Source organism: Helianthus annuus, chromosome 16 (assembly GCF_002127325.2).
Source record: "Helianthus annuus cultivar XRQ/B chromosome 16, HanXRQr2.0-SUNRISE, whole genome shotgun sequence".
NCBI lineage: Eukaryota > Viridiplantae > Streptophyta > Magnoliopsida > Asterales > Asteraceae > Helianthus > Helianthus annuus.
The window spans coordinates 107,647,488-107,666,147 of NC_035448.2; the positions used below are offsets into that span (position 1 = coordinate 107,647,488).

At 37.5% G+C, this 18,660-nt stretch overlaps 2 protein-coding genes across 10 annotated transcripts; one reads left to right on the forward strand and one right to left on the reverse strand.

Moving 5' to 3' along the window:
• Nucleotides 1–9,494: 9,494 nt before the first annotated feature.
• Nucleotides 9,495–15,947, reverse strand: LOC110916055. 9 transcript variants are annotated; one of them, XM_022160800.2, is made up of 9 exons: nt 15,712–15,945; nt 13,752–14,226; nt 13,000–13,117; nt 11,347–11,480; nt 10,810–10,895; nt 10,052–10,161; nt 9,916–9,948; nt 9,720–9,788; nt 9,495–9,567 (listed from the first exon to the last, which is right to left on the reverse strand). In XM_022160800.2, exons 1-8 carry the CDS (start codon nt 15,788–15,790, stop codon nt 9,729–9,731), a joined length of 1,095 nt encoding a protein of 364 aa, XP_022016492.1. In that variant the 5' UTR covers nt 15,791–15,945; the 3' UTR covers nt 9,495–9,567; nt 9,720–9,728. The 9 variants fall into 9 exon arrangements, 4 of the variants coding, with proteins under 4 accessions (XP_022016492.1, XP_022016491.1, XP_022016496.1 ...); XR_004884082.1 differs by lacking the exon at nt 9,495–9,567 and adding an exon at nt 10,452–10,560 and having other exon boundaries at nt 9,622–9,788; XR_004884081.1 differs by lacking the exon at nt 9,495–9,567 and having other exon boundaries at nt 9,617–9,788; nt 10,734–10,895.
• A 197-nt stretch (nt 15,948–16,144) lies between these two features.
• Nucleotides 16,145–18,091, forward strand: LOC110919391 (60S ribosomal protein L4; the record flags this gene model as incomplete). Its single annotated transcript, XM_022163664.2, has 2 exons — nt 16,145–16,960; nt 18,086–18,091. Coding segments are annotated over 2 exons (822 nt in total), but the record flags the coding sequence as incomplete, so codon positions are not given.
• Between the last annotated feature and the right edge of the window lie 569 nt (nt 18,092–18,660).

Sequence of the window (18,660 nt, forward strand, 5' to 3'; positions counted from 1 at the left end):
GCGTTGACGCTTGACGCGGGCCGCGTAAGCTTGGCCCATTCTTAACGCGGGCCGCATGAGGACGCAATTACAGCCCTATAAATAGAAGGCAACGGGCCTTCAGCCCGATCGTTCATTTCTTTCTTTCAATCTCAATTTTCTGTAGTGGCGTTATTATACCCGGGCATTATACCCCCTAATTAGCGAGGTTCTGCTACGATGTAAGTATTATAACCCCTGGAGACGTATTAGATACTCTGCCCGATTGATCTAGGGTTCCGTAACGGCTGTCGTGGTTCTGCCCGACGTAGTCGTTGGAATGCCGTCTCGGGGAGGGTATTACTAATGTTAAAATGGGTTATTATACTAACACACGTGCATTTGTGTAAATTATAGATATTCACCAGGAAACCCTAAAGGATAACCTAAAACAGTAATGTGAGTTGATCCACTTTTTGTTAACTGTTTTTACAAAACCTTAAATACCTTTCTATGCGAATAACAGTTATTGAGTATTTGTAAGAATACAATTATCGTGGGTATGTTGGGGTTTTGTATACAAAATTTGTTACTACCTGGTTAAGGAGTAACATTTCCACAAGTCAGGTCTGACAGTACCAACGGGTGATAATTGGTATAACTTGGAAACAAATGTAATTGCGGGATCGCCCTCAATACTGTTCACTGTGAAATTACTTTTTATTTAAACATGATTAAAATGGGATTCACTCACCAGTATTTCCCACTGACAAAATGTTTTTAAAACGCATTTCAAATAACAAAATGTGAAAGCCAAATAGAAGCCAGCTGGACAGCACTGGAGGCTTGGAAAAGTGGCAATAAAGTCACCTAAGAATAAAATGGATGTTTTTAAATAAATAGGATTTATTCCTATAAAATGTGTGTATTGAAAAACTTGGGTTTTACCCATATGTTTAATGTTATAAAATATGGTGGTTTACTCTGATTAAATATTTCCTAACTACGGTCCTGATGAAAATTTTCGCTGCCAAATTGGATAAATAAACGTGATACCACTGAAACTGGCTCGCGGCCGCCTGTTTTCGGGAACTATGGATCGGGGGTTGTGACAGAAGGTGGTATCAGAGCTATGCCACTGATTCAGCCACAGAAGTGTTCTGCTGACATCAAAATTCAAAGTGTTAGGAAATAAATTACGAAAATACGTGCATAATTGTATTTTCTTGCTATGTGTTATCTGACTATTTGTTAGTTTACAGTATGAGCGACCAAGGACCCTCTGACGCGTATCGTCAATTGTCTGGTTCGCCTAGGAGCGAAGGCACCTCCTCTTCTCAGCCTGCCCTCTCAGGGGTACTCTGCTGATACGGAAGAAGGAATCTTTGTGTTTAAGGCTTAATCTGAAGAGCCATTTCCTCAGAAAAAGAGGGGATGGTTCTGTAGGGGAGCACACGAGCGTAGAAAACGTATGAAAAAGTTGCAGGAACAGCGAGTGTTAGCCGCAGCAAAAAGAGAGATTGATGCCTATAATCAGGATATGCTCAATAGGGGTATAGCCAATATTCATATCTTAGTAACCACTGCTGCTGACCCAAACCTGGAACAAATGCTAGCACCCCAACCACAACCACAAAATCCTGACCAACCCATGTAAGTAGAAAATCAAATAGAAATGCCTGATTACAACCCGGAGGAGATACCTAGGGTACCTGCACCAAATCTCCTAGACCCAAATAACTACGACCCCTGGTGGGACGATGTTAGGGATTACGTGCAACAAAACCCAATACAGGAAAATGTGCCAATACCCAACTTAGGAGCCTATCCAGGGTTAGATCCTCAAGATCCCTACAACATTAGTGATGCATATGTTAGGGAAATTTTAGAGAATCCATACCCATACCAGACCCCTATGCCTCCATATTAGGAACCCGCACCCTATATTCCAAACCCAGTCCTAGAACCTGCACCCCCAATGAGTGCAGAAAATGTCCAAGAACTTAGGACCTTCGGTGAGGAAATTTTAGAAAGCAGTGAGAGAATGCGACAGGTGGGAGAACGCCTCATATGGAAATACGACGAGCGTAATATGGATTTTTGGATGAATCCATATCAGTGAATGTGATGGCAGGAGCGGTAGTAGTAATAATAATAATATAATATAATATAATAAAATAATATATGTGTGTATGTGTTAGAAAAAAAAAACTACGGATGCCTACTATTAGTATTGTAGCTTTACATTTCAGTCGGTATTGTAATTTAAATTTCAGTACTGGTGTGTAATGATGCATACTATATAAATAGAGTAAAAGTCGCAATGCTCGACGTTTTTGACCAAAAAGTGCTTGTCATGTGATTGGCTATATTCAAATATTATTTGTGATATTAATATTTGGTAAATGTTTAAAATTCAGATGGCCGACGAAGGAAATCAAGATAATCTGAATAACGATAACCAGAGTAACAATAACGTGGTTAATGAGAATCCAAACAATGGAAACCAAATGGATAATAGTACCGTTCAACACATAGTGGCCCAAGGAATTATAGATGCAATGCCATTTATTATTCAAACGGTTCAAGAAGCAAATAATAAAAGTAAGCATAGTAGTAAACGATCAAGTGAACCGGAACACAGCGTGAACAATGGACTCGTATTTCAAGCGCCCATCCCCAAAAGAAGAAGAACCATGCCATATGGTTGTTCTTACAAAGAATTATGGTCCTGTAAACCAATAGAATTCTCGGGCAATGAAGGACCCATTACAGCCCTACGCTGGATAGAGAAAACTGAGGCTGTTCTGAAAATAAGCAAGTGTGCTGAAGAAGATAAGATAATGTTTGCTTCAAATCTGTTTAAAAACGCAGCCTTAGAATGGTGGAACACTATCCTCCAGTCAAGAGGAAGTGATAGAATTTATAGCATGGAATGGGAGGAATTCAAAAACATGGTAGAAAGAAAATTTTGCCCTCCCAATGAAAAGGAACAGATAGCCAATAAGTTCCTGAATCTTAGAATGACCGGGGTAGACAGTAAGGGTTACACTACCACATTCTTTGAATATGCTAGGATAGTACCAACCCTTGCATCACCTGAACCAGTGTTAATCTCCCGTTATATCTGGGGATTAATTGGAGAGATTAGACATGTAGTCAAGGCAGTTAGACCCCAAACTATAGAAGAAGCTGTAGAACTAGCCAATACCTTGACAGATGAGTTAATCCGTACTAAAGAAGAAGATCAGAGGAGAAACCTAACCCAAAGGCTTACTCAAGAATTCCATTTTGGGAATTACAACCGTAGAAATGTAGGTTCTACCTCAGCACCATACTGCAGAAACTGCAAGAAGAAGCATTCTGGAAGATGCTCTACTTACTGCAATTACTGTAAAGCGCCAGGACACAAGGAAGAAAATTGCAGGAGAAAAACCAGTAATGGAATGTGCTACAACTGTGGAGAAAAAGGTCATATTAAGACAAACTGTCCGAAATTGGCTACAGCTGCAAACAACAAGAATACTAAAAATGCTAGAGCATTTGTTCTAACTGCAGATGAAGCCAGGATGATTCCGGACGTCATTGCTGGTACGTTTTTAGTTAATGATATTTTTGCTGAAGTATTATTTGACTCTGGTGCAAACCAAAGTTTTATTAATACTTCATTTTGCAAACTCCTAAATCAATCATTAACTAAACTACCACAAGAATGTCTAGTAGAGACAGCAAATGGAGAAACCGTTAAGATTTCTGAAATCTTGCAAGGAGCAAGAATAGAAATTTTTAATCAAAAATTTATTGCAAACCTTTACCCAATGAATCTGGTAGGATTTGATGTCGTGTTAGGAATGGATTGGTTAATAGCCAATAAAGCCAATATCTTATGTGATCAAAAGTCAATTCAGGTAAAATCACCAAGAGGTGAAAAGATCACAATTAAAGGAGATAAACCATCTAGATCCACTAAATTCATCTATGTGATGAAAACTGCGAGTTATATAAGGAAAGGATCTATAGTGTATTTGATTTCTATAATCACTAACACTAAAAGAAAAGAATTAAAAGACATTCCAGTAGCGTCTCAGTTTTCAGATATCTTCCCAGAAGAATTGCCAGGACTACCGCCAGACAGGGAAGTTGAATTCAGAATCCATCTGCTACCAGGGACAGCACCGATTGCCAAAGCACCTTATCGTTTGGCACCCGCCGAAATGCAAGAACTGAAGAAACAACTAGACGAATTGTTGGAGAAAGGATTCATACAGCCAAGCTCATCGCCATGGGGAGCACCGATATTGTTCGTCAAAAAGAAGGACGGATCAATGCGTATCTGCATTGACTACCGCGAATTAAACAAAGTCACGATTAAGAATCGGTATCCATTACCGAGGATCGATGATTTGTTTGATCAACTTCAATGAGCTCGATTCTTCTCTAAAATCGATTTAAGATCAGGATATCATCAATTAAAGGTACAGGAAGAGGATATCCCTAAAACCGCATTCAGAACGAGGTATGGTCATTATAAATTTTCTGTCATGCCATTTGGTTTAACCAATGCCCCAGCCGCATTTATGGACATGATGAACCGAATATGTAAGCCATATTTGGATAAATTCATAATTGTCTTCATAGATGATATTCTAATTTGCTCTAAAAGTAAAGAGGAGCATGCAAAGCACTTGCACTTACTTTTAAGTTTATTGAGAAAGGAAAAGCTTTATGCTAAATTTTCAAAATGCGAATTTTGGTTAGAACAGGTACAATTTCTCGGACATTTAGTTAATCATGAAGGAATTCATGTTGATCCAACAAAGATCGAGGCAATTACCAGATGGAAAACCCCTGAGTCACCAACTGAGGTTAGAAGTTTCTTAGGATTGGCCGGTTATTATAGAAGATTTATCCGAGATTTTTCTAGAATAGCCATTCCTTTAACTAAGTTAACCTGTAAATCTGTTAAGTTTGAATGGGGACCAAAACAAGAAGAAGCTTTTAGAATCCTTAAGCAAAGATTAACCCATACACCTATACTAGCGTTACCAGAAGGAACTGAAGACTTTGTAGTCTTTTGTGACGCTTCTAAGTTAGGTTATGGATGTGTATTAATGCAACGTCAAAAGGTTATAGCTTATGCCTCTAGACAGCTTAAGAGTCATGAAGAAAATTATTCAACCCATGATTTGGAATTAGGAGCTATAATTTTTGCCCTTAAAATTTGGAGACATTATCTTTATGGTAGTAAGTTTACCATATTCACAGATCATAAGAGCTTAAGGTATGTTTTTGGGCAAAAAGAACTGAATATGAGACAAAGACGATGGATGGAGTTACTTAGTGATTATGATTGTGATATCCAGTATCACACAGGAAAAGCAAATGTGGTGGCTGATGCTTTAAGTCGAAAGTATCACGAAGAGCCAAAAAGGGTACGTTCTCTTAAATTAAATCTACAAGTAGATTTAAATGATCAGATTAGAACAGCACAAGAATCAATAATCAAAGAAGACACTGAAAAATTAAAAGGAATGATTAAGGAATTAGAAAAAGGAACAGATGGAATTTGGAGGTTCCATAAAAAGAGAATGTGGATACCTAAATTAGGAAATTTACGTCACCGTATATTAGAAGAAGCCCATAAATCTAAATATACGATGCATCCAGGAAATGATAAAATGTACCAGGATTTAAGGAAAAATTTCTGGTGGATAGGAATAAAAAAGGATGTAGCAGCCTATGTTTCTAAATGTCTAACTTGCTCACAAGTTAAAGCCGAACATCAGAAACCCTCAGGTTTGTTACAACAATTAGAAATGCCAGTTTGGAAATGGGAATTGATAACAATGGATTTTGTTACCAAATTACCCAAAACAAGAAAAGGTAATGATACAATCTGGGTGATTGTAGATAGATTAACCAAGTCAGCTCATTTCCTACCAATGAAGGAAACCTTTAGTATGGAACAATTAGCCAAATTATATGTAAATGAAATTGTTTCATTACATGGAATTCCTTTATCAATTGTTTCTGATAGGGATAGCCGTTTTACTTCTCATTTTTGGTCAAGTTTCCAAAAAGCAATGGGAACCAAGTTGAACTTAAGCACAGCTTATCATCCTTAAACGGACGGACAAAGCGAAAGAACAATCCAGACTATGGAAGACATGCTTAGAGCTTGTGTAATTGATTTCAGAGGTAATTGGGACGAACACTTACCTTTAATAGAATTTTCTTATAATAACAGTTACCACACAAGTATCAATGCTGCACCATTCGAAGCACTTTATGGACGAAAGTGCAGAACCCCAGTCTGTTGGGCAGAAATTGGGGAAAAACAACTATCTGGACCCGAGATAGTACAAGAAACAACTGATAAAATCATTCAAGTCAAGGATCGACTGAAAGCAGCGCGTGATCGACAAAAGAGCTACGCTGATAACAGACGCAAACCATTAGAATTTCAAGTAAGAGATAAAGTATTGATAAAAGTCTCTCCTTGCAAAGGAGTGGTAAGATTTATCAAAAGAGGAAAGTTAAGTCCCAGGTATATTGGACCTTTCAAGATTCTTAAAAGAGTAGGACCTGTAGCCTATCAGCTACAACTGCCTGAGGAAATGGCAGGAATACATGATGTATTTCATGTATCTAATCTCAAAAAGTGTCTAGCCGATGAATCACTCATAGTATCTCTTAAAGATATAGAGGTAAATGAACAACTCAAATTTGTAGAGAGACCTCTACAGATTGAAGATAGGAAAATTAAGAATCTCAAGCATAAGAGATTAGTTCTGGTCAAAGTGAAATGGGACTCCAAAAGAGGACCTGAATACACATGGGAGCTTGAATCAGAAATGCAAAGGAAATATCCACACTTGTTCTAGTAGATCTCGAGGACGAGCTCTAAAACAAGGTGGGGAGGATATAACAACCCTCGGTAAAACCGACACCCTCATAATAATTTTGACACCCTAATACATCTTAAAATGTCTCAACATGTCTTTATATGCACCCCGTATATGAAAACCGAGCCCAAGATAGATTATAATATATAAAATAAATTAAAAACACTAAAAATTAAGCTGAGGCGGGCCGCGTAGGACCTCACCTCAACTTAACGCGGGCCGCATTAAGGTGTAACCGGACTCCGCTGAAATCTTTAGTTCATGCGGGCCGCGTATGATTTCGTTTAAGTTGATGCGGGCCGCGAGTGTTTCAGAATGTGGCAAAGCCCGGTGCGGCCACGTGGCCCAACACCCGGCAAGCCTACTAGGTGACCCAGCCAAGCTACGTGTTGACCCAGCGTTGACGCGGGCCGCGTAAGCTTGGCCCATTCTTGACGCGGGCCATGTGAGGACGCAATTACAGCCCTATAAATAGAAGGCAACGGGCCTTCAGTCCGATCGTTCATTTCTTTCTTTCAATCTCAATTTTCTGTAGTGGCGTTATTATACCCGGGCATTATACCCCCTAATTAGCGAGGTTCTGCTACGATGTAAGTATTATAACCCTTGGAGGCGTATTAGATACTCTGCCCAATTGATCTAGGGTTCCGTAACGGCTGTCGTGGTTCTGCCCGACGTAGTCGTTGGAATGCCGTCTCGGGGAGGGTATTACTAATGTTAAAATGGGTTATTATACTAACACGTGTGCATTTGTGTAAATTATAGATATTCACCAGGAAACCCTAAAGGATAACCTAAAACAGCAATGTGAGTTGATCCACATTTTGTTAACTGTTTTTACAAAACCTTAAATACCTTTCTATGCGAATAACAGTTATTGAGTATTTGTAAGAATACAATTATCGTGGGTGTGTTGGGGTTTTGTATACAAAATTTGTTACTACCTGGTTAAGGAGTAACATTTCCACAAGTCAGGTCTGACAGTACCAACGGGTGATAATTGGTATAACTTGGAAACAAATGTAATTGCGGGATCGCCCTCAATACTGTTCACTGTGAAATTACTTTTTATTTAAACATGATTAAAATGGGATTCACTCACCAGTATTTCCCACTGACAAAATCTTTTTAAAACGCATTTCAGGTAACAAAATGTGAAAGTCAAATAGAAGCCAGCTGGACAGCACTGGAGGCTTGGAAAAGTGGCAATAAAGTTACCTAAGAATAAAATGGATGTTTTTAAATAAATAGGATTTATTCCTATAAAATGTGTGTATTGAAAAACTTGGGTTTTACCCATATGTTTAATGTTATAAAATATGGTGGTTTACTCTGATTAAATATTTCCTAACTACGGTCCTGATGAAAATTTCCGCTGCCAAATTGGATAAATAAACGTGATACCACCGAAACTGGCTCGCGGCCGCCCGTTCCCGGGAACTAGGGATCGGGGGCTGTGACAGTAGTCGTTGGTTAGCGCGAACGAGTTTAAATCCTGTTGCGTCGGATCTACCGGGACAGTATTCTCGTAAGATGCATTCTCATCATACTCACAAATCGCACGACCTTCATCTTCAATAATCATGTTATGGAGCAAAATGCAAGCGTACATACAAAGGCGCAACCTCTTCGGGGTGAACGCACGTGCCAGTTGTTGAATGATGGCCCATTTTTTTTGTAAAACACCAAAACAACGTTCTATGTCTTTTCTTGACGCTTGGCGAATTTTTTCCTTTTTTCGTCCTCGGGAAATGGAATAGTATTGACAATTGTAGACCAAGACGGATATATTCTGTCAGCAAGATAGTACCCGCGTCTATACTCAACCCCAGAAACTGTAAAACGGGTGTCCGGACCGGTTCCATTAACGACATCGCTAAAGATCGCCGATTGGTATAGCACGTTGAGGTCGTTGAGTAAACCAGGGAGACCAAAGAAAGAATGCCAGATCCACAAATCTTGTGACGCCACAGCCTCAAGTATTAAGATTGGATGGTCGTGATCACCTCGCGTGTATTGGCCTCGCCACGCAGTCGGATCGGTTATTCATTTTTAGTGTTTTTCTTTTTTGGTTATTCATTTTCGATATCAAACCGCTACCGTACCGAATTTATTATAGGTATATTTCGATACAAAATCGAATTCATCCCTAGTTTTAGTTGTGTTTTAGGTAATATATAACTATGTTTTTTTATACAAATTGGATTTTAATAATTAAAACTATAGCGTATTGATGATTGATAAACAAAATTTATATGGGCAATTAATCATTGGCACTTTTAACATTTACTCTGATGATCTCACTTGGATAAGAATCGTTGATTTACACTCATTTTCGCTCATGGATGGTTATGAGTTAACTGGCGAAACATACGTTTCTTGTGAGCGAAGAAATCAGTATATGATAATTATGCGAGTAAGATTGTCTTTGATGAAAAAAAACAAGAGTTTCACTAGGTAAATTGCCAATACATCAAGAATTGAAGCGACGGTTTCAAGATAGACCATGTTATCATAATCAAAGAGGAAAATCATGAATTTACCAATATCTTCTTTTACTTTATATAATATTATATATATATATTATGTTATGTTATATGCTATACAGTATTCGATAATATTATGTCACGAAAATAGGTTCATAATACAACACCCCAAAATTCATGAGCAATAGAAGAGCTCAGTTATGTTATCCTATTTTTGTCTCCGCTTCTTTGTGTATATATATGTTGTACAGTGTAATCCTAGAATGCTTATGTGACAAAAAAACAAACATATCTCAACTCCGTAAAAAAGGTTTGTACGGTCATAACTACTACAGTAAAAAATAGAAAAACTAAAAGAACACACATTGATCTAATTACATCACTTAAGAAATGATTTGACAGAGTGGTCTTCAAGCTTTGCCATCTTCAAGACTTCCTTCTGCACAATTACAATTGCAATAAAGAAAATGGTCAAACGGGTTCAAAGCAGGCTCAAGTGTACTCAAATGCGTGTGTCTCGTCGACCAATTATATACATGTCAAAAGCAATAAACAATACACTTTACCTGGATTATAGCAGTTATGCTTCCAGGACCCTCCTAATATAAAAATCAATAAATCATTTTTTCATGAGCAAGAAAACAAAGCCTACACGCGTCATATATAAGTTTGTATTTCAATGAGGGTTATAATATTACAAACCTCAAATTGTTTCTCCTCCCATGTTACCTCCTTCCAGGTCTTAGAACTCAGTGAGTTCCACGAACTCGGAACTCGAATTGTTTCCACATGCTGCAAAAGCCTTAAGCTGTCTGTAAAAAGATACAATTCTTTACTATGTGTAATAATAATCAACACAAAAAGTAGTTACTAACTGCATGCTAGTTCAACCTGTTTAGATATAGATGAGTCGATTCGGATTATTTTTATTTCTAACGGATTTAATAAAAAAACAGCTAAAAAGGCAACAAGTTGTAGGTTGAAGAGAATAAACTTTCCATAAGCCACCCTAAGTGTATTTTCAAGGCAAACCCCCCCCCCCCCCCCCCTAGTTTTTTATACAAAAAGTTGAATTATATATTTGTGTTCATATGCTACTTACCAATGATTTATAAAAATAGAGAAAAAGATTCGAACCAAAATTGCTCGTTTTGACCCAAGCGTATGTTGACCCGTTACCTAGCCCGTCAAAACAGCGCATTTAGCCATACCTGTAATGCTACTCTTTAAGTGAATCTTTTAAACTCAACAACATATCTACCTTTCTGCACATTTTGGGTTTTTTTTGAATCAACAATTGTGTTTCATAACTTTTTTTTACCCTTTTATTTCTTTTTATTTTTCCGCAATAATGTTATCACATCTATATCCTTCAACGTCTTACTTTTGCCAATGTTTTGCAAAACGATTGCTATATGTTATCCCACTTCACAATAGAACCTTTGGAGTAAAGAGCGTACTCGTAATAAACGCTTCTTCCCACAAGTGACGTTTGGACCACGATGGGGCAACTTCTCGTATTGGGATTCCAATTTTCAAACATACCCTGTAAAACAAAAGTGGCATTCACATGGCCCCTAAACTAAGTTAATTTGCAAATATAGAATGCCAAGTTGTAAAAATAGAAAAAGGAAAGTACACGTATAGTCCTTGTGGTTTTTCAAAATTTTGGATTTGGTCCCTAGTTTTCCAAAAGTACACGGATGGTCCCTGTGGTTTGCACTTTGTTACGCATTTAGTCCCCAGCCAACAAATCTAAAGGTTTCAGGAGGTCCAAGTTAGAGACTAAATGCGTTATAAAGTGCAAACCACAGGGACCATCCATGTACTTTTGGCAAAAGTGGGAGACTAAATGTGTTACAAAGTGCAAACCAACGGGACCATACGTGTACTTTTAAAAAGCTAGGGACCAAATCCAAAATTTTGGAAAAACCAGAGGGACTATCTGTGTACTTTACTCAAATAGAAATTTGTCAATTGAATTATACATAACTTACTCAATGACCACTTCCCGCACTACTCCTGGAAGAACACCATCACTTATCGGAGCTGTTTGTAATTCAAGAGAATAGCCATATTTGTTTTTTCGTAATTCATTTTCTGCATATTCACTGTCTTCTTCTATATCATCCTGCATGACAAAAAGAAAGATAAGCTGGATGATATATCTAATCAAAGTTAAACAAAATAACAATGACTGAAGTCTAAGATGCAACTTACAGTTAGCATTGTATTCTTTGTGATCTCTTAAACAATTAAAGAACAGCCCAAGCATATGGTTTTACACTTTTACCACTGTATCGGTTTTACATTTTGTTGCACTAACTTTAAATTAAGTTGAAGATTGAGTAAGCAAAAGAGCTTGGTCAAAATAAGTACTTGTGGCACGGGTTGACCAAATGACATTTGTCCAAACTTTTTAGAAAGTTACAAATAACTTGTGTGTCAGATTTACACACACACACAAAAAAAAGGCAAATTGGATTTAAATAATCCCAACTTTCTCAATTTGGCCGATAATAATCCCAACTCCGTTATTGGCCGATAATAATCCGAACTGGTCCACTTTTGGCCGATAATAGTCCGCCGTTAAAAATAGCTTAACGGAGTTAAGCTTTTTTTTCCGAATTACAAACTAATGTTTTATGGATTTTGATCAGAACGAGGATACGAGTCGATTTATGTAAAACTTACCTCGAAACGATGCTTCAAACGGCTTGATTTTTGTTAATGGGAAGTTTAAACACCCGAATTGAAGCACCGTTTTCGTCGTTTGGGGCAGTATTTCGAGGTAAATTTTACATCAATCAACTCGTATCCTCGTTCTAATCAAAAGCCCTAAAACATCAGCTTGTAATTCGAAAAAAAAACTTAACTCCTTTAAGCTATATTTAACGCAAACTATTATCGGCCAAAAGTGGACCAGTTCGGATTATTATCGGCCAAGAACAGAGTTGGGATTATTATCGGCCAAATTGAGAAAGGTGGGATTATTTAAAATCCAATTTGCCCAAAAAAATCAGTTCTATAAAATAGAGAGATATATAGCTTTGTTATTTCAGTGATAAACTGATATTTTAGATAAAATGATCTAGGAGGTACTATTAAGCATTCAAAAGCAAACACTTTGGGCGACTTTTGTCCCGTTCAACCCATTTCCTTTTTTAGTATTTTTTTTGTTTTTATCTGTTTGACGCGTTGGATATAGAACATTTTGTTTTCTTTCAAGTATTAAAAGGCATTTCAACAATTCCAGTGCAAGATTGTCCCACTGTACCAGTTACATTTTGTTGCACTAATTTAAACCTAAACAAAAAAGAAAGCAAGTAGGCAAAAGGGTTCAAGTCAAAAGAGGCACTTGTGGTGCAGGTTTGGTTGGGTCAACCGTAACACAATTTCATCCAAACTCTTTAGAGCAAACAAATAATTAGGGTGTCAAATACTATCTGCCAATCAAAAAGAGACGTAAGTAACTGTTACATTATTTTAATATAATAATCTATTTTTTTAATAAAATGATTTAGAAGGTACAAACCACTTTCTTTGTAGCTAATTTTTTTATTTTCCCTTATAATTTGTTAAGAATAAATAATAACCTGAATCGACTCATTTACTTAGAAAGACTGAAATTGCCAGCTTTAACAGCATACCTTACGAGAAAGAACAAAAAAATTTGTCAAACAACCCTCAAGAATCTGATCTCCATCATTTGATAGCAAGAGCTCGGTAGCTGATGGAGGCCTCAATTTCTCCAAAGGTTTCCTAATCCTGCTTAATAATCATATTTTCAGATCTTTCACGTCCTAGAAAGTAACACATTAATTTTGCATGAATCTTGGTGACAATTTCGACCCATTTATTATGAGTGGGTCAATTTCGGGTCAAATGGGCTGCAAATCGCGGAAGTTGTACTTGACAGTTTTTTACTTATTAAAAAAAACTTAAGATGTTGAACCAAAACCGTAGTAAGACACCCGACCCAATAGGTTCGTTCAAAAATTCATCATTTGACTGGAACCCATTTTGACATGTTACCAAGCCCATTTTGACCCATTCATAGTTGTCAATAGCGATCGCTACGATCGCTATAGCGAATAGCGTGGTGTAGAGGTCCATGCTCGCTATGGTCTGTAGTGCTAGATAGCAATTAAATATAGCTATAAAACTGCTGGATTTTAGGTTTTTGTTAAATATACATGTAAAATAGCGCGTATAATGTAAAATAGCGCGTATATACCAGGGTATTTTAATATAATATACATTGATTTACTAAAAAGATAAGATATTGGACAAAAAGTGTTTCACGTCAAGAGAAAAATCTCACATGTTCACCGAACCCATTTTGACCCGTTACCCAACTGCTCATTTAGCCGCATTAACTTACTAGTTACATTGTACTTGCCTCACCCAATCCGAATACTTCGCATTTGCAATATCCCTAGCGCGGCCCACAACAGCCAGATGAGCACCATTTGTCCGGACCCCAAATACAATAGGATCATATAAACTAACATGTAGATGCATATCAAAAACCCTATTAATATCTTCTTCATCTACCCTCTTATCGGGAATCAAATTCTCCAAATTTCCCGTGACGAGAGCAGTGAATGCTAATTCTGTTTCACCTTTTCTCTCTTTCAGTGCATAGGGTATTGCTTTTGTCATTGAATCATTAACAAAAGACGGAATCATTGATTCCCATTCTATAGACTTCATTTGTTGCAGGTATGCTGATGTTGAACTGATTTCTGGCTGGAATAGAAGTTTCGGGCATGATTCGAAAAGAATCTTTGCAGAATTAGCAAGCCTTTGCAAATGCCTTTCATAGAACACCAATTCTAAACAGCTGTTTTGAGTTCTAAAGGTTGTGTAAGCACCTGACATGTGCACAATTCAGTCATTAGTGATAGAAGTTTCACCTCGTGTATTTATCAGTTTGTCAATTTGGGTTGTGTTTTATCTCAAACGGGTCATCATCATCATACTCAGTAAATCCCACCAATAAGCTGAGGTAGGGTCTGAGGAGGGTAAGATGTAGACAGCCTTACCTCTACCCCGTAGGAATAGAGAGGCTGCTTCCAGTGAGACCCCCGGCTCGATGGTAGTTTTGCATCAAACCTTGGACATAAGGCACATAACACTCGGCAATTAAGACAAAGGCCAATTAGTGCATGTACCCCCTTGTCTTTCGGCTATCAACGCCACCACATGATGCATGATCAACCATCCCCCTCTTTTAACATTATTTTCACGCAATTACTAAAATAACGTTAAAATTAGTGCACTTTCACTTTTGCCCCCCGAGTACCCACACATATATACATTATATGCGCATACCGCAAGCGGGGCGTATTTATCTCAAACGGGTAAGAAAAAAAAAAGAAAAAAACTTAGGAAGGAGAATGGGTCAAGCATATTTTTAATGCGTATCTCAGATCATTCTATTCAAGGACTTAGATCTTTCCCATATCATTTTAACAAAAAATAAAGAGTATTTTCGTAATCACTAATGCATTCAATATTCATGAAGAATTAAAAGTAAAATCATTATGGGAAAACTCATCTGGTACTGCTTGACCCTTACTTCAAGACAAACCGTTTTTATGGTTGTTCAAAAACCTCACAACTTGCTCAAAGCCCGCTCGAATTTGACTCATTCGAAATGCAGCCCAAATTTTAAATAAACTATAGCTTTGCTACTTCTTACTCTCCCCGGACGATACCAAACACCAATAGCTTTGTTATTGGTGGGATTTTACACGGTATGTTCGTTGTTGTTGTTGTATGTATAAACTATAACCCAAAAGTATACTGTATAACACAAATTTTAATCTATATAAATTACAAATTCTTTAATTTACGAAGTCTGCATTATGCGTATGTATACATATATATTTTGTTTTATATGTATCAATATGTGTAAACATATACGATTAATTTTGATAACAAAAATAAAAGAGTTGGGTCGTTTCAGCTCGTTAAGATAAATGAGCTGGCTCGGCTCGGTTTGTAAACGAGCCAGGCCTGGCTCAGCTAGTTGACAGCCCGGCCAGTCTAACCTAAACCCGTTTTGAGCGGAACCACTCATTATGCCCCTTGTAGTTTAGCTACTAAACATATGTGTGCAAGTACGAGTTGACATATGAGGGGTGACACTGTATTTAAAAAAACGATACCATATATTTGTATTAGGATCTGTAACGTGTTTGGGTAATAACCCCATTATGATTGATTCCGATTATTTTAGGGTGACATTTGGCCAATAACTGATTGCAAAGAATGAATGAGCAAATTATAGAATAATGAAAATAATGGAGAGGATGAACAAGGAAGGAAGGAAGGAAGGAAGGAAGGGAGCAAACCAGGGTATGATTGAAGCAAGGTTGTGACCGGAGAAGGGGGGGCGGTAGGTGAGACGACACCGTTTACGAAGAGCAGCATCTGCAACAAACAAACAATGAAATGAGAATGGAAACTAACTATATTGATTGAAGAGCACTATCTCATTCTCCAAAACCCCAAAACCCATCCAACTTTTTTGCCAATGGAAGAAGAAGAACAAGAAGTTAAGAAAAGGGTTTTCTCCGCCTGTTTGGGGCTGCTTTTTTGTAAACATCAAAATAAAATAAAATAAAATAAAATAAAGAGTAAACTGCCATTTTGGTATCTACGGTTTTGTGTAGGGGCATTTCTGTCTAATTGATTTTCATTTAACATATTAATAATTAATAAACTAAATAAAATATATTTAATTCCTTTAAATAATCTTATTTAAGACAAAGATCATAATCTTCCGCATTTACAGATGTCGCCGGTGGCCGTATGTTCGCTCCCACGAGGATCTGGCGCCGCTGGCATAGAAAGATTAACGTTAACCAGAAACGATATGCCGTCATTTCGGCGATCGCTGCGTCTGCGGTTTCGTCGCTTGTGATGGCGCGTGGCCACCGGATTGAGACGATGCCGGAGTTACCACTAGTTGTTAGTGACTCAGCTGAAGGTGTGGAGAAAACGCATGCTGCAAAGGTTTTGAAACAGATCGGTGCGTATTCGGATGCTGAAAAGGCGAAGGATTCGGTTGGGATTAGGCCTGGAAAGGGGAAGATGAGGAACAGAAGGTATATTAACCGAAAAGGACCGTTGATTGTGTACGGAACTGAGGGTGCTAAGTTAGTGAAAGCGTTTAGGAACATACCTGATGTGGAGATTGCTAATGTGGAGAGGTTGAATTTGTTGAAATTGGCTCCTGGTGGACATTCAAGTAGGTTTATGATTTGGACGAAATCGGCTTTTGAGAAGTTGGATTCGATTTACGGTTCAGTTGATAAGGTGAGTGAGAAGAAGAGGGGGTATGTGTTGCCCAGGGCGAAGATGGAGAATGTCGATTTGGCGAGGATTATTAATTCGGATGAGGCGCAGTCGGTTGTGAAGCCGATTAAAAAGGAGGTTAAGAGGGTGACGATGAAGAAGAATCCTTTGAAGAATTTGAATACTATGCTGAGGTTGAACCCGTGTGCCAAGACTGCTAAGAGGATGGCTGTGCTTGCTGAGGATCAGAGGAAGAAGGCTAAGAAGGAGAAGCTTGACAACAAGAGGCAGCCCATTTCTAAGGTATATTTCATTCAATTTCGATTCGTTTTTTAGTAAGAGTATTTAAAGGAATTAAATAAAGGTATTTAATAGAATTAAATATATTTTATTTAGTTTATTAATTATTAATATGTTAAATGAAAATCAGTTGGACAAAAATGCCCCTGCACAAAAGACAAAATAAACAGGCTGTAACAGTAAAAAAAGGGGGTTTTTGAATTTTGGACTAAAATGGCAATAAAAGTGAAACCACAGGGACCCAGATTTAAAAAGTTTGAGATTTGGACTAAAATGACAAAAGTGTCCAAACCACAGGGACCAAAATGGCAGTTTACTCTAAAATAAATAAGGGTTATTAGATTTTATTACCCCGTTATTGGTCGTTGTCACCCTCAACTTAACACTTAGGGGTTGTTTATTTATCTCTTAACGGTGTTCTTAATGGTTCAGACCTCTTATTGGTTCAGCACTTAATGATTCAGACTGTTTGTTTCACGAGCAGATGTCTGAATGGTTCAGACATTTGCCTCTGAATGGTTAAGCATTATACATAGTCTGAATGGTTAAGACCTCTAATCTGAATTGGTCAGACATTTGCCTCTGAACGGTTAAGCATTATACAGGCTCTTAATGGTTCAGACCTCTTACTGGTTCAACACTTAATGGTTCAGACATCTTACTGGTTCAGCACTTAACTATTCAGATGTTGCCAAACAGCCTCTTAGACTATCTCCAATGCTACGGGTGCCCTTAAGCATCCTTAGAGTATCTCCAATGGGAGATCCATAATTCCATCCAAGATGACTTGAAATAAATCCTTGTTTAAGGGCCCATTGGAAAACACTTGATTTTGGTATATCCAAAAGAAAAACATTTCTGCAAGGGCTTCATTTGTTTTGGTTAGTGTGCTAATTTCTTTATTTTATACTTTTTCTTTGGAGCATTTATTCAAGAAGAATTAAATTATTTTATTTACTTCTCACATAAAGGCATACATTTATTTACCATTAAGAGTTTACTAACCTTTAAAACTTAAACTTCTAAAATAAGAGAATTTGTTGAACGGATTTCATATTCAATGACCATTAATTCATGTATTTATGTTTTTATTTAGTTTTTATTTTTGATATTACTTATATTAACTAGGTTTAAAGAAGTTCGCCGCGTTGCGGCGAATTTCTTTTGTTATTTAGTATGTGTTTACATGTGTTTTGAAATCACTACCAGCGTGTTGCGAACGGAACTGCTGACAAGAACAAAAAGAAAATGTAAAAAAAACACTAAAAGATAACCGAAAGAAAATCAACAAAAAAGTTGTATGGTAACGATGTTGTTCGTATGAAACACGTGGTCAGAGATGATCAAATTGTTTTGGGTACCAGTACCAAATTTGCTGAACCGAAAGATCTTAAGTACCAATTCGGTACCGACTTTTGGCGTTCTTGGTACCGGTTCACTACCGTTTTTTACCTTCCTAAACTGATACTGTAACCGGTATTTTTGGTATCAGTACTGTTTCTGTATTGGCCATGAAACTAAAAAAAGAAAAAACTAAAAGTTGAAGAAAATCAACAAAAAAAAGTTGTACGATACCGTTGTTCGTACGGTAACCGTGATCAGGGATGAGCAAATGGTACCGGGCAGCAGCACTGAATTTCCCGAACCAAAAGATTTTCAATATCAATTCGGCACCAACTTTGGCGTTTTCTGTATTAGTGTCG